This window comes from Zootoca vivipara, chromosome 16 (genome assembly GCF_963506605.1).
Source record: "Zootoca vivipara chromosome 16, rZooViv1.1, whole genome shotgun sequence".
Taxonomy (NCBI): domain Eukaryota; kingdom Metazoa; phylum Chordata; class Lepidosauria; order Squamata; family Lacertidae; genus Zootoca; species Zootoca vivipara.
Window position 1 is genome coordinate 30,810,773 of NC_083291.1, and position 23,050 is coordinate 30,833,822.

At 42.9% G+C, this 23,050-nt stretch overlaps 1 protein-coding gene across 3 annotated transcripts in view; it reads left to right on the plus strand.

Annotated features, from left to right (window-relative positions):
* The first annotated feature begins 2,489 nt into the window (after positions 1-2,489).
* The window catches only part of RIMKLB (ribosomal modification protein rimK like family member B), a 55,711-nt gene continuing 35,150 nt past the window's right edge, over positions 2,490-23,050 (plus strand). For 2 of the 3 annotated variants that reach the window (XR_009556875.1, XR_009556876.1), the window contains exons 1-3: positions 2,496-3,583; positions 4,264-4,681; positions 15,681-15,900. Coding sequence is in view for 1 of the 3 variants with exons in the window: in XM_035141260.2 (XP_034997151.1) it covers positions 15,726-15,900 (175 nt within the window). In the remaining 2 variants the exon portion in view is untranslated. Of the gene's footprint in view, positions 3,584-4,263; positions 4,682-15,680; positions 15,901-23,050 lie in introns of all 3 variants that reach the window. The other variant, XM_035141260.2, reaches the window with a different exon arrangement.

Consider the following 23,050-nt stretch of genomic DNA (forward strand, 5'->3'; position numbering starts at 1 on the left):
GTCCTAAATCTGCCATGAAGATGTTGGCATACTGTGGGGCCATGCGGGTGCCCATTGCTGTGTCGCTGATCTTGAGGAACAGGTCATCACCAAATCTGAAGTGGTTGTGGGTAAGGACAAAATGGCAGAGTTTGGTAGCAAAATCCGCTGTGATTTTATCTGAAATGGTGTTCCTTATGGCTTGTAAACCATCGTTGTGTGGGATGTTGATATACAGAGATTCCACATCCATTGTGGCTAGTATAGTATTGTTAGAAAGATTATTCAAAGATTTCCTCAGAAAATCTGTGGTGTCACATACATAGCTGGGAGCACTGATGGCAGATGGTTTCAGAACAGAGTCCATATAGCTGGAAACACCCACTGTAATAGTGCCAATACCTGAGGTGATGGGGTGTCCTGGATTTCCTGGTTTGTGTATTTTAGGTAGAAGATAGAAAGTTCCTGGCTGAGGTGCCGCTGGTGTGTTTGTGATGATCTGTTCTTGGATGTGTGGGGGTAGCTCCTTAACAATCTTGTTCAATTCTTTTTTGTATCCTTGTGTGTGGTCTGAGTCTAATTTTATGTAAAAGGCGGTATTGGAAAGTTGTCTCTGAGCCTCCTGGATGTAATCAGTTTTGTTCATGATGACGACAGCTCCACCCTTGTCCGCTTCTTTAATTATAATGTCTGGGTTGTTTCTAAGATTTATACCTGCCAAGTTGCTGTCAGAGAAATAAGGGACCGGGCCGGAAATAGCAGACCGGAAGTAGCGCTGCCGCCATTTTGGAACTGGGTGGAGTATGCTCAGAAGTGACTTTTGATGTTGCTTTGCCCAGTTCCAAAATGGCCGCTGCGCCAGAAGTCGCACTGCAGCCATTTTGAAACTGGGCAGAGCAGCATCAAAAGTCGCTTCTGAGCATGCTCCGCCCAGTTCCAAAATGGCTGCCGCGACAGAATAAACCGGGGAGAAACAAAAAAATCCGTTTTTTTCAGCTAGGAACAGCTGGAAAAACGGGGATTTCCCGGGGAAAACGGGAGACTTGGCAGCTATGCTAAGATTATCTATGGCTCTCCTTTCAGGATGGTTTAGATTTTGTTGTAAGCGGTGGTGTTTTCTGGTTACATCCATTTGGATTCTGTGGTGGAAGGAATATAAAAGATTGTGAAAATTACTTACATAAAATGAGTTTAAGTGGGAAGGTGGCTGTGAAGATGTGTGACCATGAATTCCTGGAAGTTGCTCCATAGGGTTAAGAGAACTCATGTTAGGCAGTGTGCGGCAAGCTGGGGGGCAGCAGCAATATTGGGCAGCAGCCCTAAACAACACGTGGTTTCTACACTCATCTGTAAAATGGAAATAACACTGGCTTGCTTCATAAGGTTGCTGTGTGTAGCAGTGTGTTCATTTAGAAGAGTTCATCTTGCCCGTTTCCTAGGGATTCACCACTAGTGTAGCATAAACCATTCAAGGCACTCTGGCATGCATTAAAATAATTGGTAAGTGATTTGATGACGTTTTGCGGTACTTCAGTTTAAAAATCAAGATAATTTATGAGGTTCAGTGTCCTGAGTCCATGTTTTTGTGCTGTGGCGGTGCAGGAAGCACACAGCCCATTTATTTTTGTGGTGCAAACCGTGGGCAGGGATGTGATCTGATGACAGTTTAGGTAGAAACCATGTGGATATGTGGAGTGGATCGACATTTCTGCCTCATAGTGGTGCTGTGAAGCCCTGGATCTGTAACCCCCCCCCATTTCATGATGCCTTTTGGGGGAGCCTATACAGGATAAAAACCATGCCAATTCATGTGTGTGGAAATCTTTGCTTTTGCACCAGGATGGCTCTGCAATTTCCACAGTTCCAACTGATGAACATTGATGCGAAGTGCAATTTAGCAGTTTTTTTCCGGGGGGGGGGGCTGCCATGTAAAAACCACGTGGCGATTCTTGGTTTTGCGCCACGGCACCGGGTGTGGCAATTTTCCTGGCTGAGGGTGTAGCTTTGCCACCTGCAGTTTGATGGTGGAGGGGGGGGGGCGGTGAGTGTCCCACCCCATGGAAAGATGCCTACAGTATTTTTAGGAACGTGAGTTATTGAATTCCAGATCGTTTCTCTCGTCCTTTTCAGCGTTATTCCACTCCCCTTTTCCCCTCAGAGCCCTCCCTGAGGCGTTCGCACCTCAGGGCAGCGCAGGCTTATGAATTTTTGCGTTTTCCTTTCACTCTAGAGGCCTACAAAGCGCGCGAATACGACGAAAAACATTTTTTTTTTTTGGCGGGGGGGATGTAGAACTGGCTACAAATTCTTGGGGTGCATGGGGTTAAATATATCGTCTCCTCAGCTTAGCCTGGAACCATTACGCCGCGTCGGAGACAGAAGAGGAGGAACGGCGCCGGCGCCGTTTCCCCCGGCTGCTTCCAGCTCACTTCCCCTTGTCTCTCCCTCACACACGCAGCGCCCCCACCCCAAGTTTTAACGATCCGAGCCACCTCAGAGGGCGGCAGCCCAGTTGGGGCGCGCGCTCGGCAGCGAGGGGAGGGGGGACGCTCTCTCCCTCTCCGCGCGCCTTTCCCGCTCCTCCAGCCTGATTGGCTGCGAGTAAGGGGAGGGGGCTTCGAGACAACGGGCGCGCGAGGGAAAGGGGCGGTCACGGCAGCGGCGGCGGCGCTCCTTCCCGCTCCCCCCCCCCTCTCACCGCGTTCGGACTCGACGCCTTCCCTCGCTCCCCTCACGCCGTGGGCGCGCGCGCTGACGGCCGCGTCTTTCGGTTCCCCCCTCCCCGCTTTTTCTCCCGTCCCCCTCCCTTTTAACCCTTTCCCTTCCTTTCTTTAGGTCTGCCCGCTTTTCCCCCCCGCCCGCCGCTCGCTGCTCTTCCCCCCCCCATCCTTTCCTCATCCGGCTCGTCGGTCAGTCGGGAAGGCAGAGATCGGCCGTGAGGCGGTTTCTGAGGAGGCTCGCTCTGCGGAACAGCCTCGGGGGGCGAGCGGGCGGGAGCTGGCTGGGTGGGTTGCCTGCCTTGCCTGCCTGCCTTTAAAGTCGAGGGGGGGAGGGAGGCACTAATTGCTCGCTTCTAAACGAGGGCAAGTCGCCCCTCCCTCCTTCCCCCCTCCCCAATTTTCACGGTTTTGGTTGTGGACTCGCGGAAAGCTCCCCCCCCCCAACCTCAAAGCGCGCGCGAGGAGGGCGGGGCAGATTCCATCCACCCGTCTACGCCCCCCCTTTTGTTTTCAGCCCTACTTCGCAATTTCTCCCAATTATTGATCATGATCACCGGAAATAATCGGGCAGGTTATTAAGGAGGGCGGGGAGGGGAGGGGGTATAAACACCCCCACCCCAATCTTTGTTCTTCGGATTCGCAAAGCGGTGGTTTAGCGCTCTTCGTTTTGCTGTAACTTATCCCCTTCCCCCCCTCCCACCCCACCCCCCCGTTTGAGGGTCCCCTCCCCGCATACTTTATTTTTATTAACCCTCTTTCCCTAATAGTCCAGGGAGGGGTCGGAAGATCGACGCATCTCTTTCTCTCCCCCCCCCGACCCCCCAACCCTAAATTCAAAGTGCTGTTCACAGGAGGAGGAACAGGAGTCGGAAAGAAGCAACCAGGTTAGTCACTCTTTTAAAAGCCGTGCTGCCGACGTGATACTGGCTTCTGACTCATTTTCTGTGTTCAAGATGGGGAACGCACGTGCATGTTTTATTTTATAATTCTTTGTCTGAACGCAAGATGCTCCAGCGTTTATGTCGACGTGCAAAAGCTACCGTGTGGGGAGTATAGTGTATTTTTTGCTTGTGTCATCTTAAAGCCCTTGGACCTTTAAAAAAAACATTTGTTTTTTAAAGAACGAACGAACGGGAGCTTGGATAGAAAATACAATATCCTTGCAGACTTGTGTGCTAACGTGCGTTCTGTAGTAATTATTCTGCTTGTTCTGTATAAGCAAACTCTCTGCCTGAAACAATGACCTTTGCTTTTCTTAGGGGCTTACAGTTTTACACATTAATATGGCTTGACTTCGATTCTGTATGACAGTAGTTCCATTTAAGATGTGGGTTTTGAATGCAAGTTTTTACTAAAGCCAAGGCACAGATTTTGTCTTTTTAACTGTATCAAAAATGTAAAGCTTTGTTAGGCCAGTTTCTTTTCCCCTTTGAAGTTGCCTTAGGTTACACAGGGCTTTGGTAATTTGAGAATATAGCCATGTAGTTTGTCTTCTGTTGTACACCACTGTGCTAAGCTTTAAGTACAGTAAACTAACCTGGATCTTTTCATTCTTTTTTCCTAGATATTGTTGGTGCCAGGTGCAGCTTTTTAAGGGGCCCAGTTCTGAGGGAACAGAAACACAAGAGGAGTTCCCTGTACTTTGAATCCTCAGAACCTAAGATTCTTTTTTGTCAACCTTCAGAAGAGGGAGGAGGAATATAAAGTCTGTCCCCCCACATTACTTTACTCTTCAGAGCAGTAGTTAGGCATCACCCATTGGGGTACCAGGATAATGCAGTTCACATGACAGCTTCTTTCTTTTGGAGGCTCTGTGACCAAACCAAGCTTGAAGAGCTAAAAGGCACTGAGAGGACTTGATTACCTCCCTGGGGTGGGGTGGGGAGAAAGAAAGAAGGTCCCAAGAAAAGCCTATTCGCATAGAAGGAAAATTGAAGCAACAGTCTCTGGATATTGCTGCTCTTCCCACCCCCAAGCGTTGGGTAAGTTACACTACCATTATTCACTTATTCATTCACTCTGTTCTGTTTCACTCCACCTCCACTCCACTATGTGGTGAAGAGACGTGTCTCAAGATGGTGAGCGTGGTGGTGGTGGGGAAGCAGGGATGATTTTGTGTGTTAGTGTGAAATATTGAAAAGAGGTTTTGTATCTCTTGCCTTGTGCATTACCAGTTAGGGGTTTATGTGCTGTTTATGTGGAAATAGCTGGCACCTGCAAAAAGGAATGCAGACTTAAAGGTGTGCAGATTCTTGTATCACCTAAGAATGGTACAAAAAATAAGGATGAGTTGTACAAGTGAGTGGAAAAAATCACACCCCCAATGCATGGGGTTGGAAGATTTAAGGAGTGTTTTATGGTTCTGCAGTTGGACAAACACCTAGCTGAAACAGTCCATTCTCTCCAGACTGGTGTCTTTTGCAAATAAAAAATGGATGCAGAGTAGTGTATTGACGTATGGATGCTTTCAAAGAAGTGTGTAGTTTATCACCTGGCTGCAGTGGCTGTTTCTATAATGGAGAGAGGATGAACAGCCAGAATATGCAGCTGTATGCAGGCTTCCCTGGTTGCGTTAATGCTTGCTAGATTTCAAATTGTGCTTCATTTTATGCTTGTAATACCTTGTGAGCCACTTTGGAAGGCATATTCCTGAAAGGTGCCTATAATTAATGAAATGAAATTCAATTTTTTTTTATGTTCTAAGAACCAAAATTTGCTTATACAGATGATGGAGCACAGTTTTCAACCAACGGGGTTTACAGTATCTGAGATGTGGTTTGGAATTGTATTCGTTTCATTGGGGTGATTCAAATGCAATGCCAAACCATGATTTGGCATTATATGGACAAGCCTGGCTGGGCCCTCAGGCATGTGGACTTTGGTTTATTCTGCTGGGTAAGCCTAAATAATCAGTTTGTTGGTTTGGGATGAGGTGGCAAACTATGGGTTACCTCATACTAGGAAAGGAGGTTATAAATTGCTGTGCAGAAGGTACTGGAGATGGGAGGTGGAGTTTGTGAACCTGAGGGACCAGCCAGACTCATGCATGTAAGTTTTTAGCTAAGTTCATTGAAATTCTGCACTTGTGCGTTCCTCCTCTGGATCTTCTCATTTTGAAGTAGTATTTTAGGTAAATTATTTTTACATTTACACAACTGGGCTGTAATTTAAATGAATATGTTGTAAGGAACATTAATTCCATTATGTGGCAATTGACCTTTTGGGTCTTGTCCACTGCATGGTGGTTAGTGGGATTCAATCAGGCTGACCTTTATCCCCAGCCCATATAGGAAGGGTTGCTCCTACCTAGGGGCCAAACTACATGTCACATTTGTCATGTAGTTGGTCCTTGAGTGCAAGCCTTTTCTTCTAGAAATTGCTAGTTTGCACCCCCATTCCAGATTGAGAATATGACATTAAGGAGCTTTAACCCTTTGTTATGGTCATGGTACAGATTAGCTCACACCATCATATCAGGGCCCCAGTAGAGGTCAATGGATTAAATTCTCCTGAACTCATGGCAGGATACTTGTCCAGATTGCCCCCTGCCCACACTGGCAATATGTGAAGGAGAAGTCTTGTGCCCAAGACTTGAAAATCAAGTCTTGTTTGGCTTTAATCTTCATTGTGGCTAAAGATTTTCCTGAAGAAAGTATGTATCATGGAATAAACAATTTAGCTTTTTAAAGTAATTTTAAAAAATAATTTTCTAGTTTCACACCAAGAAACAAAATCCTGTGTCAGAGATATTAAGGGGTAGGGCCACCCAGACAAGGGCTGTTCAGTCCTGCCATTGAATTCTATGGGATGTAGTAAACGATTTTGGACATAGCTGAATCAATGCACTGCAGTCAACAGAACAGACAGGTCCCCCCCCCACTCCAGTGGTATCCTTGAGCGGATCACTTTACATGGGCCATAGTTCTATGGTAGAGATCCTACCTTGCATACTGACTGTCCTAGGTTCAATCATTTGCATCTCCACAAATGCAGGTGATCAAAAAGATCTCTGCCAAAGGCCTCAGCACTTCTTTAGCAGCAGCTCCAAACCAAGTGTACGTAGCGGCTCGAGGCCCACTCCTGCTTTCTAGGACTAGGTTAGCCACAGGCAGATCTTGCAGTCTCTGAATGCTCACCTTTGTATATGCTCCATTATTGGACTCCATATACTCCAGTTCTGTTGCTTAGAGACTTTAATTTGTATACCTACCTAAGTTGTTTCTCTTGCTTCCTCCCCTTATTAAATCTCAGCTCTTACTGCTCCCATCCTCTTAAATTGTGCACTGGTTGTTTCCCTACTTGCTTTCAGAAAGCCTGAGGGCTGGAGATACTGCACACTATTTAGGTGGGCTCTGGTGTTCATACCTTTGTCAATCTCATTACTGTTTGAACCCAGGTTTCATAGTTCCCTCCACAAAATGGCATTGCTGGTAGCAGTGCATTTTTCATAACAAAATGGGGTGCTGGTACTCATATATTGATAAAAGTGCCGTGGGCGCCAGCACAAAATGGCTGCCATATGCAGCAAAAAAAGAAAAAGAATACTGTTGCAAAAAAAGCCCTTCTGGTAGAGAAATCGGGGGTTATGCTTAATTCACCCTTATAGGTGACTGGCTGTCATTCATTCCCATGGACACTCAAGGATAATATTGCAGCAGAAACAAAACCTCTCTACAAACCCAGACAATTGGGCTGACTTTCATCCACAATAGCCCATTGTAGTTACACAAAGTCTCTGCAGAGACCCATTGCCCCATCACCAGAGTCTTGTGGTCTTACGGCTGTGCAATGTATATTATGCCTATTGTGATGGAGGTTGTACAATAGTTTATATTGACTAATTCAGGATTTATTCTAGTGATAAAACATTATTTCTTACTTTGATAATAGTCTCTTGCAGTATACAAGACAGCATTAAAACATGTTTGTTTAAGCAATCCAGACATGTAAGAAGTTAAATGTGTTTTAATCTGTTTTTTGTTGATTCTAGTTAGGTTTGTTTTACGTTTTTTCTAAAACACCCGTTTTTAACTGTCCTTTATTGATATTTTTAATTGATATTTTTTGTAAACCACTTTGAGGTTTCATTACAATCAAGTGGTTTACAAATTTTGTTAAAGAATAAAATAGTGTAATGCAATGAGGTTAGGTAAAGGCTACTGTAGATTGTTTTAACAGGATATTCATGCCATTTTGCTTCCCTCTTCCCCCTCAGTGGAAAGGGAAGATACAAAATATACATGGAAACTCACAAAAATAAATAAATTTCTATATTCAGTTTGAGTAGATGCTTGTGAATCTTGGAACTGGGTCTGTCTCAAGTAGTAGGCAAAGAACTAATGCTGATTTTTCTCCTCATACCCCCCCCCCCCATTTTCCCACAGACAATGAAGGAATAGGTCACAGTCACAAATCACGTGTCTTACGGTAGATCTCATACCAAGTGGTGTACATTTTATAAATTGCCTTCAAGTCTAGTGGTGAAAAACATCTGGAAACTTCTTACTCGTTTTTATTTCCTGGCATAGAAAAGGAATACTTGATTTTTATTTTATTTGGTAAAAAATTACAGCTTATGGCTGCTGCATGTTAAGGTTGAGAAACAATACTGTGTGATCGAAAAATTGCTGCAAGAGAGCTTATAAAATCTGTTTGGTTGCATTATTGTTGCAAAATCTCACACTGCAGACAGAAGAAGTTAGGTCAGAACAACAGTTCCTGTGGTATATAAATTCAATAAATAATAATAACAGTTCCTTCTGTTCTTGTCAGTTAAAAGAAGACAGGAAAATGGCTTGATGGTCCACGAAGACTAGGTTCTCCAATGTTTGCACCATTGTTGTCTTAAAGCAGACCAATTATATGGGGTAGGCTTGAAAATGTTTCTTGTATATAAAAAGCAGATTTGCAGGTCTCTAGCTGCTCTTAAGATGGCCGTTTTGATGTATTTAATGCTCACCTTATAAGGACTAGACTGTAAGAGATAACTGCCTTATCCAGTGCAGTCAAAATCCCACAATAGTGCTCTTATTGACTTGTGACAGCAATAAGCCACACATTTTAGAGACCAGGTGACCATTTGTGTTGTGATCTTTTGATAGCAAACTGCTTTTTATGTTCACATCCAGCTTTGTACTACAAGCACGAGATCACAGCCTTAAACTCTTTTAATCCAGAGAATACATAACATTCACTGACCTGAACTTTCAACAACTAATGCAACTTTGAATTTATGCAGTATCTATAAAAAGTTCTGAAAGGTGGGAGTGGCGTCACTATTTAGCTACTTGGATTATTATTGTGGAATAACTAATAACTAATTCTTCAGTAGGTGTAAATAGTGTGACTTAGATGTGTATTAACCTTTGAAGACAACTTTGGGTTTGGTCCCCATAAGTTTCTGCTAACATATCAATACAGTGAGCAGCATTTTTTGCATGAAGATTATGAAGTGTTGTATGCAAATGCAAGAAGGTATCTCTCCCACCTTTTTAATGTTTAAACCAGCTTAAACTCAATCAAGCAAGAACAGAGTAGCCTTAAAACCTTCTGAGTCATCTTAGCTACAGTTGCAGGGAAGTGTGGCAATGTCAGTGTGAGGCATGGTGTGAGTGTATTTAAACAGACCCCTAAGGTGACATGAGTTTCTAGTAAAGGACAAATCAAAAGAGACTTTGTGAGTGACTTTATTCATTTTAAGTAGCTGAAGCTGCCACAGTTGGACTAAGAACCCTTTTTTGTAGTAGGGTGAGAGGCATAGCAAAATTAACTACCCGGTACACTTTGCTTCTACAGTGGAACCTCGTGTTACGTACTGTCCCCCTTGTGAACGCTGCAGGTTACGAGCTCTGCTAACCCGGAAGTAGATGTTCCCGGTTGCGACCTTTGCCCTGGGATGTGAGCGGAAGTTGTGCACCGGCAGCAGCAGGAGGCGCCATTAGTGAAAGCGCACCTCATGTTACAAACGGTTTTGGGTTACAAATGGACCTCCGGAACGGATTAAATTTGTAACTGGAGGTATACCTGTATTATTTAGTTAGAAATGAAACCACTTTGTGTTGAAAACCCATGATACCGGTATATATCAGGGGTGGGGATTGAATCTGGCCAGCGGTCCAGGTCATTATTTCCCCTCCCCATGTGGCTAAAATTTAGTAAGGGGACAGAGCCATCCACATGGCAAACACTTGACATCACAGTGATGCTGGGTGACTATTTATTACCTGCAGGAGTCTTCAAAAGCCCATTTAAAAGTGCTGTTTTTGCCCTGCATTTTTAATGGGGCTTTGTGCCTGGACACCTTTTTATATTGAGCTGGGCTTTCATCTGCCCCATGCCTGTTGGTCCCATATGACAACCGATGTAGGGCAACTGGGCATGGCTTGGCTGAAATGGGGAAGCTTGGTAGATCTAAGTAGGTCCCAGGGCTGGCAGTCCCCCACCATATAGTATTTTATCATAATGATGTTTATACCAACCTGCAAGTTAAGCTATTTTTTAAATTATCCCCTTATAGTTCCTGTTTTATTGCTTTCCTAGTTTGTCCAGTAGTGCAGCAAGTGTGCTAGGCATACAGTGTGATCCATGGTTGGGGAAACCCCTAGCCTGTGGGCTAAATTAGGTCAAGCAGGTGTCCTAATCTGGTGTGTGGAGTTGTTTCTCCCAAACCACCCTCCCCTCCCCTCCCCTGCCCGTAATACCATATACGATATCAAGTGGGAGGCAGGTGAAGGTGTTCATTTCCACTATTAGGAACACACTTCAGAGGTGTAAAGACCCCCACGCATGTCGGCGGAGTGCATGCAAGTCTGCTTTGCCTCTTTTTGTGATGTCTTTATGAAGTTTGGGGGCTACTTCTGGGTTTCAACGTACATGCACATTATTCATACATGCCTAAATTAGTCATTAGCTATAATCTGACATTATCCACCTGTTAAACTTGGCCTGCAGGGTTTGGGCAGATAAAGATCTTGGCACACCAGACAGAAAAGGCTTCCCACTCCTGGAGTAGTTCATTGTTGCCCCAGAAGGTGGTTTGATCGGCTCTGGGGAGGTACTGGCACAGCACTGTTTAGTGGCTTGAATGGAGCAGTGGTGGAACAGGCGGGCAGACAAATAAGGAATAGAAACTCTTCTGTTACGAGCTGTTCTCAACACACACTCCCAAGAGATTTAGGATTTTTTGCTGGAGTCAGTGTGTGTTTTCATTATGAATATGTGTTCCTACCTGTAACTTTATGCCTAGCAAGAAATTTGCACCTCAGAGGAATAGTGAAAGATTGGTTTATTGCATGAAATAAAAGGAGCATACATGAAATAAAAAGTGCCTCTGACTGATGAACATCTTATACCCTTTTAAAATGTGTTTGTGGGGTGGGGGGGCTATTGGGTTTTTTGTTATTGTTTTATCAGGTATTCTGTGTTTTTATATTTTTATGTTGAGAACATCCCCAAGATCTACAAATAAAGGATGTCATACAAATTTAATAGTTATACTGTAATTATAATAATGGATGCTGCTTCAGGCAGCAAGGCGACATATAAGGGAGTAGCAAATCATACAGTACATACCCACCTTGATCTTAAAGAGTAAAAAAAAGACCCCTAACCACCCAAAAGCCTGAAGAATAGGCACAGCAATTTGCCACAAACTCACATTAAAAGTAGGAAAAGGGGAAGGTATCCCTGTCTTAAAGTAAGAGGAACCGAACTCAGGAATGAGAGATCTGTACCTAATGCATGAGAGTTGAGCTCTCCCCATTGATATACTGTACCAGTAAGGCTACAACATCTCTCACTTGTTTCTTGGTCCATGGTCAGGTGAAGCATGAAGCTGGTCCTTGAGAGAGAGTGTAGCATGAAAGGTGGGTCCCATTAGAGCCTGTGAGCTACACAGCAATTGCAAATCTGGAATTTTAAGTACAATTTTCTACCAATGTACCCTTATGGGGAGGAGAGGGGTCTTTCTGGATGAGTGTCATAATACCTTTATTCCTTTGTACTATTGTTTACTTACTACAAGTTCCTGTCTATCATTTTGTTTACCTTGCCCATTTTGAAGTCTAAAGGTCATGATCCTCCTGCAAAACAACTAACTGGTTATCTTGCATGTTTCCTCAATCACCCCCCCCCCCCGGTTTGCTTTTATTAGTTTTCTTACTTGATGAACAAACAGCACACACAATAAAATAATAAAACAACAACAACAACCAAAATGGACATATACACACACACACACACACAAAAAGCATACATATAACCATAAATCCATAAGTTCTTACATACGGACTTATGTCACCATATCCTTTAATCCCAATTCCTTTTGTCCTCTAATAGATTTTCGTCCTCAACGCGGGTCTATTTTGTCTACTTGTTAAACTGCTCCTTTTATCCTTTCTTCATTTCTACTGTTTTCCACGTACTATATTTGTAATCCATGTTGTGATTTGCAAAAATTAATGCAAATCCAGATTTTGACTTGGACACATTTTTTAGATAATCTCTGTAAATTTCCCATTCCTTTTGGAATTTTTGTTTAGGCTGTCTCCTAATCGCAACCATCATTTTTGCCAATTCGAGATATTCAAATAATTTACCCTTCCATTCCTTTTTTGTTGGTACTATTTCACTTTTCCAATTTCTAGCTATTGCAGTGGTACCTCGGTTTAAGTACACAATTGGTTCCGGAAGTCTGTACTTAACCTGAAGTGTACTTAACCTGAAGCGAACTTTCCCATTGAAAGTAATGGAAAGAGGATTAATCTGTTCCAGACGGTCCGTGGAGTACTTAAACTGAAGCGTACTTAACCTGAAATGAACTTTCCCATTGAAAATAATGGAAAGTGGATTAATCTGTTCCAGACGGGTCCGCAGAGTACTCAACCTGAAGGGTACTTAACCCGAGGTATGAGTGTACAGTGGTACCTCGACTTATGAAGGTGATCCGTTCCGCGGCACTCTTTGTAAGTAGAAACCTTCGAATGTCGAAGCGTCCATTTTGCGCATGCGCGAAGCACGATTTTGCGCAGGCGCAGAACGCGTGCGCAGTGAAAATACTTCCGGGTTTGCTGACTTCGTAGGTCGAAACCTTCAGAAGTTGAGGCATTCGGATGTCGAGGTACCACTGTAATTGGTTCCAGAAGTCCGTACTTAACCTGAAGCGTACTTAACCTAAAGCGAACTTTCCCATTGAAAGTACAGTAATGGAAAGTGGATTAATCCGTTCCAGACAGGTCTGTGGAGTACTCAAACTGAAAATACTTAAACCGAGGCGTACTTAAACCGAGGTATGACTGTAACATTCTTGCTGCCATTGTAGCTTATTCTCTTTTTTTCATTTGGGATATCTGGATCTAAAATGCCCCAAAGGAAAGCTTCTGATTTCTTTATAAAGGTTTGCCTAAACTTTTTTTTTTAGACACTCATATATAATATCCAGAAGTTCTTATTTTTTTTTTCAACCCCACCACATGTGAAACAGTGTCCCTTCTACCTGTTTACACCTCCAGCAAGTATTAGATCTCGTTTTATACATTTTGGATAATTTGCTGGGAGTTATTTACCACTTCTAGAACACCGTCCAAAGATTTTTCTTTAGTGTATAACAGGCTGTAGATTTCCATTCTTTATTCCATAATATTTCCCATGCCGATAGTTGGATATTTTTTAGCCAGAATCTTTCGCCTATTTAACCATTGCTTCTTTCACCTCCTCGTCTTTCGCCTCCCATTCTAAAAGAAGCCTGTACATTCTAGAAATTATTCTTTTCTTATTTTGTATTGGTTCTTTTATCTACTTTTGATTCTTCCATTGCAAAACCTTTTTTACTGTCTATCTTGAATACCTCTGTTAATTGATTATATTGTAGCCAACCCATCAGGTGATGTCTTACTTCCTCGTATTTTTTCATTTTCAATTTGTTAACTACTTCTAGGAGATCTTTATATGTAGCCCAATTTGAATCCATATTTTTCCTTTTCATTGTTATCGCCTCCAAAGGGGAAAGCCGCCAGGGAGTTCTGGGTTCTAAGAGATCTTTATATTTTCCCCATACCTTATATAGCATGTTTCCTCAATCATGACCTTTTGGAGGAAGATTTAACTGTCCACGCAGAACCTGATTGTTCCTTACAGGAGGTGATCATTAAACTTTGGTGGTGACATGGAATTAATGAACTGATCTTTACAGTAAGAATTAGGAGATCAGGATATTTACTCATGCCTTCCAGGTCATGTTTAAGATAAAGGTAGCTCATAACGGGGCTCTCTCTTTATATCCACATAAAAAGTTCAGATTCACACCCATTGTTACATTTGCTGCTCCCCTATGTTACAGGAAACACACATGAGTGCACTATCACTTGCTGGCATGTTTGCAGCAAACACTCCTCTCGTGTATGTGCACACGCACACAAACTCACTCACTTTGTACACATGGGATGTTGCTCCCATTTGGCCTAATTTCATACAGGTGGAGGACCTGGAAAGGGCAAAGGGGAAGCAGGAAGCCCTCTGGCAAGAACAATCAGTCACTTTCTCTAGCATATTGTTAGGCAGGTAGGAAGGAAGAATGTGGGGTAAGTGGGGAGAAAGTGAGCTAACCTTGCCCCAATGTTGGCTCTGGTTTCTCCCACCATCAGCATGCGACCCTTGATAGAGCACGAACAGGAAACTTTTTCTAACTTTTGACATCCAGTACTATAGTCTGCCCAAGTCATTGCTGGGTCATTTTCTCTTGGAGAAACAGGTTTCACTTGGTCTCAGTCTGACATTCGGACATGTTGCATAATTTGCCCTTAGATCAGTTGACAGTCATTAAAATGAGCATCGAAACTTGTAACTTTAGGAATCCACAGTGGATTTGCAAACCAGTGAAAGGGACAGGCCTGCATTATATTTGATTTAAAAAGTACAAAATATTATTTAAACATTCCAAATGAGGAACTGTTTGGCAGGGAGAGGAAATGTATGATCCTTGGACCTCAGTATAGAAACTCAGCCATTTTCTTTAGAACTTTCTCACTTTGCCAAATTATACCTCTCATCAAGTTGAGTCTTCATGTCATATTTCATACCAGTATGACGAACTGTATTTGATTTTTAAGATTAATATAACTTTTATTATAAAACCTAAGAGTGTTGTAAAGCCAAGACATCTTAAACTATAGGGCAACTTCCACAGTTCTGTAATAAAACCCACTTTCAGGTTTCTGACCTTTGTCACACTCCAGCATGACCCAGAAAGGGCGCCTGTGGTGAGGCTGTGCAGATAGGGGCACAGCTCATTCTTGTTGCCCCACTTTCTGTGTTGAAATGAAAATGTCTGACTGCCAGCCAGGCGTCCTTTCATTATATGGGCCCTTTCACCACCCTACCCCCACCTTAGTATTAAATCCTTGAGATATTTCATACTAGGTTTGGCATGTATGGTTTATGGAAATGATTAAATTATCCTTAGGAACAGGGATCCTCCCTCTTCTCTTCTCCCTCCCCCTATGGTATTTGAGATTATCAGTGAAGGCATTTTCAGTAGTGTTACTAATCTTCCTGATGTTGCCGTATTTTGCTGCAGAACTACGTAAATATGTGTTGCTTGCCAATCTTAAAGCAACCAAACAGCCTAAGCAGGCCCTGGATCCTAAAAGGATACTGTCAGACATTATTTATATATGGAAAAATAAGTGATTGATGAAACAGATGTATCAAAGACAGTTTAGTTAAATGTTTTAGCTTTCATCTTCCTCAATAACACAGTTGGGATTTCAAATGGATGCTGTGAGCCAAGGTGACAGTTTTAAGAACACTCAGGATGTAATATCATTCTAAGGAGTGTGGTATGTGCAAAAGTAAAGTCTAGATTGAAGTGGATTGAGATTAAATTGATCACATGCATTACTCATTGTATACAAATAAATAATAGTACAGTAAATGAGAAAGATAGAAACCTTTTTGTGTGCTAAATTTCTTTCTTTAATTTTCTAGACATTCCTTTCAAAGGAGACCTGACGTCTGTGGGACTAGTTCAAGATGTGTAGTTCGGTTGCTCCCAGGCTCTGGTTTTTAACGGATCGTCGTATTAGGGAAGACTACCCTCAACAACAAATCTTGAGAGCACTCAAGGCCAAATGTTGTGAAGAGGACCTGGACTTCCGAGCTTTGGTGATGGATGAAGTGGTCCTGACCATTGAGCAAGGAAACCTTGGTAAGAATAAAGGTTGTATGGAAAGGTGACAGTTGGGAGGACATGGTGTATCATGCAAGTTACCACCTGCTGATAATTACAATTGTGAAGAGTGTGATGGCACTCAGGTCCTGTTTTCAGACTTCTCATGGGAATCTGCTTGGCCACTGTGAGAACAAGATACTAGACTAGATGGGTCATTGGCCTGATCTTGCAGGCACTAATGCCTTTGCCTGTGAGCTGTTAAATTATAAATGTCAAAAAGCAAAACTGAGAAAAGTTTGTGTTTCATTTCAAATTGTGTGGTATTTTTCTGCCTGAGTGTTGCTTCAAGGCTGAGCGTCAGCTTTTTAAAAATTAGTGGCTTAAGCACAGCCTCCTTTGCCAATGCTTTGGGGGTTTCAGAGAAATTATTTGCCCCTATCTGCCATGTGCATAATCAGGTTGTGCCCTCTGAGTACCAAGTACTAGTGTGGAAGCAGTAGCAGACATTAAAGCTTCACTCACCACAAAGGCTTTGCATGTAGTTCCTGATATTGCTACACATTGATTTTAAAATTGTGTTAGAGACATATACTTCCATGCGGCTCTACACCAGGGTGGATTGTGTCCCTTTTTCTACTGCTGCACCTGCAGAAAATTTGCTGTAACTAGATGACACCACTATTGTCTACAGAGCTTTTCACAGTAGACATAACTTAGGTTTCCAATTCTGTTCTGACTCCTGTGATTCTTATGGCAACATTTCCAAAGTCAATGGGCATGGCTCTACTCCAGCCCAATTGTTTTATGAGAAAGGATGAGGACTTTACTATGCAGACCTTTAGCTTGGATAGGAGCTTCAACTCTGACTTCTTTATACCTAACACAGCAGGGTTGGGCAGCCACAGGGGCCTCCCTGTCAGCCCCACAGTACCATTACTTGTCTCACCTCTCCTCTATTACAATTAGGCTTGCAAAAACCCTTCTGTTGGAGACAATATGAGGCTTGGTTTTGTTTGTTTTTTTGCAAGCCTAATTGCAATGGGGCTAATCAGGAAGGGGGATTGCAGTTGATGAAGGGTTAAACTCTCCTTTCATACCCCCTCCTCACTGAAAATGCATTCCTTGCTGCAATTTGGGTCGGAAGAAGCAAGCTTAATTGTTTGTGGTTAAGTAGGTAGGTTGTAATTCAAACGCAGTTTGTGGTTCATGTGATGAGGTCCTTCTTGCTGCACTTTGGATACATGGTCTCTTGTTTCTGTTATCCTGAGCTCTCACAAGAGACATCAAGATCACCCCTGTACCCCTTTCCCTTCACCATGTTCTTGAAGAAATTTGGAGGATCATGTTCCCCAGAGGTGCCTAGGGCACCAACTGCTGTGAGCAACTTTGTGATCCACTGTTCCACAGAGCTTTAAAATGGGAGGAGGTACCTACAAAATAATAGTAATATTGGAAAGAAGCTTTTATTACAGGACCACTTAGATAAATGCAGAGCTTATTTGCTAAAAATGGTTTTGTGGACGAAATGGCATAATTAGGGAGTGGCTTTGTAAAGATGGTGCCATTGTAGGATAATTGTAAATAAGAGGCTTGCATTTCATTACTGCATTACAGGGGGTTGGACTAGATGACCCTTGGTGTACCTTTCCAACTCTACAATTCTGTGTACAGTACAAAGTACATAGCCCTTTACATAGCCCTGGAGCTGAGCAGCTGCCCCTGCTGTTGCAGTTGCATGGCAAATTGTCAGCACCTGGGGATATTTCAAGTCAGTCACTGCAATGAAGAATGTGCTTGTGGCAAGGTTGCTTAGACGAGGATAAAGGACAGCTGAAGAGGAAGAAGAATCTTGTGTGACAGGCTTGCCAGATTACAAAATGGATGCATGGCTAATGAATTGAACATGGAGTTCTGGAATGAAGTGGAGGAGACAGTTGGAAGATGGTCTTACATAATTGTCTTCTCCATATAATTTCTACTGCCTAATCAGTTTTACTATCTTTTAAATGTATGTTGAATTCTAGAAAATCTTAAATACACATGAATTTGTGGCTGTAGTGGCCAGGGATTGTTCCTGTGCTTGTCTCTCCTACAGGGAGATTTGATGTTTGTGCATGGAACTGTGTTCAAAACTCCCATTGTTCTAGGCACATTTTGCGACAAGGGAATTTAATTAGCGAGAGCAGTTTCTGAGCTCTGGGTGCAGTGCTGCACCTAAGATTTCAGATTAAAACTGCAGAGTGGAAGGAAAGGAGGACCCTTTTCTGCCTCCCCACTTCCAGCTACTCTCTGAAGACTGGAGAAGAGACCCTCTTAAGAATTCTATTGGGGTGGGCAGGAGAAGGACTAGACTATGTAAAAATTGAACCTAATATTTTAGCTGCAGTTCATTCATTTTCAGCTTTGTGTTCTTGTTATAAAAAAAGCACACCTAGACATTCCATTGTTTAAGGTTTAAGGTGCCATTTAGATCCTAGCTTTCATATCTGTTTCTAACACTGGCACGGAATGGTCACAGCTGTGGTGTGGCTGGAGGGCAGACATTTACAATTGATGCACCTTGGAGTAATTCTAGTCTGCTATGCAAGCAAAACAGGACAATTTCAGTTTTACTGTTAATATAGCAAAGAGGTCATCACCTCAAATCTTCTTGCAACAGTATAGTATAGATCAGGCATCCCCAAACTGTGGCCCTCCAGATGTTTTGGCCTACAACTCCCATGATCCCTAGCTAAGAGGACCAGTGGTCAGGGATGATGGGAATTGTAATCCAAAACATCTGGAGGGCCGAGGTTTGGGGATGCCTGGTATAGATGGTGCTGCATGTTGTTATCTGGCCATCTTGTACTATCTCATCCTAATTTTTTTTGTCAGTGAAATAAAAGTAATGCATTAATCTGCCAAAGGTTTGTTTGAGAGAACAAGTTTGTATGTCTGGCTCAAGTGAGTTTTATGAATGAGTAGAGATTTGAACTTACGTTTCCCTGGTCTAAGTCAAAACAGTCTATCCGTCAATCCAAATGTGTCACTCTCAAGGCAGAGGCCAGAGCTTAGTGATTGAGTTTCCTGGTTCAGTCAGTCCCTGGCATCTTGCATTAAATTATCTCAGGAAGCGCAGCTATATGTTCAAATTTCTAGAGGTACTATTTGCATGTGAAAGCGCTAAATTTCAACAATGGAAACAGGTTTCCTACTCTAGAAACTCTGTGTTCCTGCACTATGCAGAAAACTCATTTTCAAAAATATCTTGATTTCACACCCACCCATAAAGTCATTTTTATGCAAGACAGCTGAATTCTATAATTTGCCAACTACTTTTGCTGTCAACCCTTGCATATATTTGCTTATATGAACTAGCTGAAGTGTGTTGATTGGGTGGCCCTGTGGCATAGCTGTCAAGTTTTCCCTTTTCTCGCGAGGAAGCCTATTCAGCATAAGGGAATTTCCTTTAAAAAAAGGGAGAACTTGACACCTATGGCCTGTGGGGTGATAAATAATCTATTTCATCAAGCTTGACTGTAGCCCCATAACCCTCTTGAGCACCTTGCTCAAGAAGTGGGTATTTGCAGCTGCGCAATATCTTCTGGGTCGAGGGGAGGGCCTCTTAAGGTGGGGACTCACACTACCATTTCTTTTATGGTGACAGGCACTATCAGACCCCCTCCCTCAAAGATGCATTTTGCTCTATTTTGATCCAGCTTTATTCCCGCTTTTGGCACCAATATACTTTGGTTACTCCAATTGATGACTTGTGTCAAGGGAGAGATAAGGGAGGTGCAACCCTATTAATCCTGCCCTTTCTCTCAGCAGCTTTTGACAACATTTGACTATGGTCTTTTTCTGGAGTGACTCTGCAGGTTGCGGATTGGGGCCTTGATAACACAGTGGTTTTGCTGGGTCCTGTGATACATTGTAAGGCTCTGTCCTGCCCCCCACCCCATGCTGTTTAACAACTATATGAAGTTGTTGGGGGCAGCTTTTGGGGTTTTACAGACCAGTGCCATCAGCATTCTGATGACACTAAGTTCTACCTCTATACCATCCAGTCCAAATGAAATTTGGTGTTGGTGTTGAACCAGTGCCTAGAAGCAATAATTTAATTTAATTTAACTTTTTTATTTTTTAAAAAAGCCTGTAGTAGTGTTACTATTATTTACCGTCTTGTTTATGTAATTCATTGGTATGTTTTGTTTTGATGTAGATCACTTTGAGGTCATGATTTGACAAAAAGCTGTATGTAAGAATGCTAAATATTTATGAGCACATCGCCTCCAGTATTTAGCATACGGTATTCTGGCTTTACCTATCATAAAATAACATTTCTTATTTATCTTTGGGTGCAGTTCCTTTTAAATATTGTTAATGGGAATATTTTTTGGGATCCAGACTTTGAAGCTGAAATGAATAGTTTTTAATATTTGATTCCAAACAAATCTAGTTACAGGGGTAGCTAACCTGTGACTCTCTAAATGTTGTTGGTGTCCAGTACCCAGAATCCTTGATGCTGAGTGAGGCTAATGGGAGTTGGCATCCACCATCTGGAGAGACAAAAGCTAGCAACTCCTCTATTTCAGTATAAGCACAGGACCACCAGCAATGGCCAAAACACATTTGTTTCTACACTTCCAGCAATAAATCAAGAGTTTTATTGATTGTTTAAATATTAATCTGTAAATTGCTTTGAGGTTTGTTTGTTTGTTTGTTTGGTTTACAATCAAGCCGTGTATAAATTTTATGAAATAAAGAAATTGTTGTATTTATTTTCATTGTGATAACATCTTAAATCAGTTCTCCTCTAGTGTAGAATCTATTCTATATACCGTATATTAATTTCCCCCATAAATAATTCCATTACCCCCCTGGAAATTTCTCTTGTGCCTTTTGTTGTCCACTTTTCCAAATATGCTGGGCTACTTTTTTTTTTAACATACAACAGCAAGTGATATTTGAAAAGTGCTTTCTTTGGATTATGACAAAGATGCATGTAAAACATAGTGACACTTAGTTTTCATATTACGTTACTTTTAATAAAGTCTGATTCATAAATACTTTTAATTGTGATATTACTTCTCCCATTTTCTGTTGGAAGGATTTTATTTGTTCTTTTATCCAGTCTTTATATAAAGAATAAAGGTGATTGTACTGGACAAAACGCTTTCCTATACAGGCAATGGCCGATTTAGGCGTGTCCAAATGTCTCGCAATCATGCGCACACGGCACCAAACTTGGAAGTAGCCCCAAAACATTATAAAGATGTCGCAAAACGGGGCAGAGGGGGCTTACACGCAAAGTTAAGGGAGCGATCCTGAGCACAAGAAACTGGTATAAATTGCCTCAGCTTCTATTTAGCTGACGTATAGTACGTCCAATCCAGAGTTCATTCAGGATACTTAGGTGGAGAGAAATGCTAGCTAGGCTGGGCCCATTCTGGTGAAGTGGAGAAAAAACTACAGGAGAGCCAGCTTAGCCAGCATCACCATGGGAACTCTGGCCTTCTGTTGATACACCAAGAGTTTTTGAGCTCTGTAATCAGATGCAAAGGAATTGTGAGGCTGCTCATATATAGCCCATGGGAAGCATCTTGCAGTCACCAGCACAGGAATGCAAACAAACTAGATAAAGTGCACATGGTGTTCTAGTAGCGCCTAGTGCAGCAGGCAGTCAACACGTGCCATGTATTCAGTTACACCAATTTCCCAGCTACAGGTACCAACCAAGCAACACAATACGGCCAGGGAAGGACCAGGTCACAGAGATCACCATCACACCCTGCTCTTCGCGGCACGCACACCTCGCAAACACCCACACAGGCTGTTGTAGGCCCCACCCACCCACCCCAAAACATGCATACACAGGGAATCATAGAGTTGGAAGAGACCACAAGGCCCATCCAGTCCAACCCCCTGCCAAGCAGGAAACGCCATCAAAGCATTCCTGACAGATGGCTGTCAAGTCTCCGCTTAAAGACCTCCAAAGGAGGAGACTGGGCACTTGCCAAAAGTACCCCAGAGCCAATAGTACCCACAGCCAAAGGCACAGCAGAAGCTACAATAGGCTAGGAAGCACAGGTGTGCCTTGCAACTGGCTTGCGAGCTGGGGGGGGGGGCTGGTGGTAGGAGCATCCCTGAGGATAGGCAGCAGGTGCCACCACCACTACCTCTTTGTCACAGCAGCAGTAGCACCTGCTGTCATCTTCCCCCATCCCACTCAGGTAGCCACTGTAGCCGGCCTCTATATACACACAGTGTGCATCTGATCAGAAACATGGGAGGCAATTCCTGAGTCCCCACAACAGCCATGTCCTGGCAGATACAGAAGGCGCTGACAGAAGGTCTCCAGCTTACCACAGGTGGCAGCAGCACCCCTATTCATAAGCTCTGAGCACCATGTTCAGACTTCACTATTGCCTGTAACTGCATTGCCACCTCCCAGGGTGTGCACCACAGTTGAGGCCATGGCAGCATCCTACCGAAGATCTCCAGCTTTGCAACACTCATCTTCTGCCTGAGGCCACAGCACAGCCACTGTCTGAGGATGAGCCAACTCCCTGCCATGGCCCTGAAATTGATCTCTCTACAAGAAGAGTGGGAAGTAGGCAATGTTATACGGATCTCTAAAAAGGGATTGGACAAAAGGGATCGGACTTCCAAGGAAGGGACACGGGACTTGAACGTCTTTTGTTGATAGGTTGCTGATGGAGATAATTGTGTGGTGATTGATGAAAGCTGGGCATAAATCTTGGTTATTGAATTCGCTCTAGAGATAAGAATGAACAGAGGGGATTGATCTCTGATGCGCTGAAAAAGCTGTTTTCTACGTATGGAGATGGAAGTGGAGAAGTCTGCTCCTGGGAGCCCCAATGGGGGTGAACAACAACAACAACATCTTTCCCAAAAGCCACGTTAAGAGCCTGGATGGGCATGGGATCTGCAAAAGTATCCCTTTCTCTAATTATGTCTTCCTGCTGGGACTTGGGGTCAATTAGAAAAAAAGACTATGGAACTTTATTCCAATATATGATCACGGCGGCAAGACTTTGATATGCGCAAAGATGGAAAGACTCATATTTACGATCAATGGAAGGATGGTTGTTAACATTACTAGACTTAGCCGAGATGGTGAAATTGACATGTTTAATCAGAGGAAAAAGACTGCTAACACATTTGCTAAGGATTGAAAACCTCT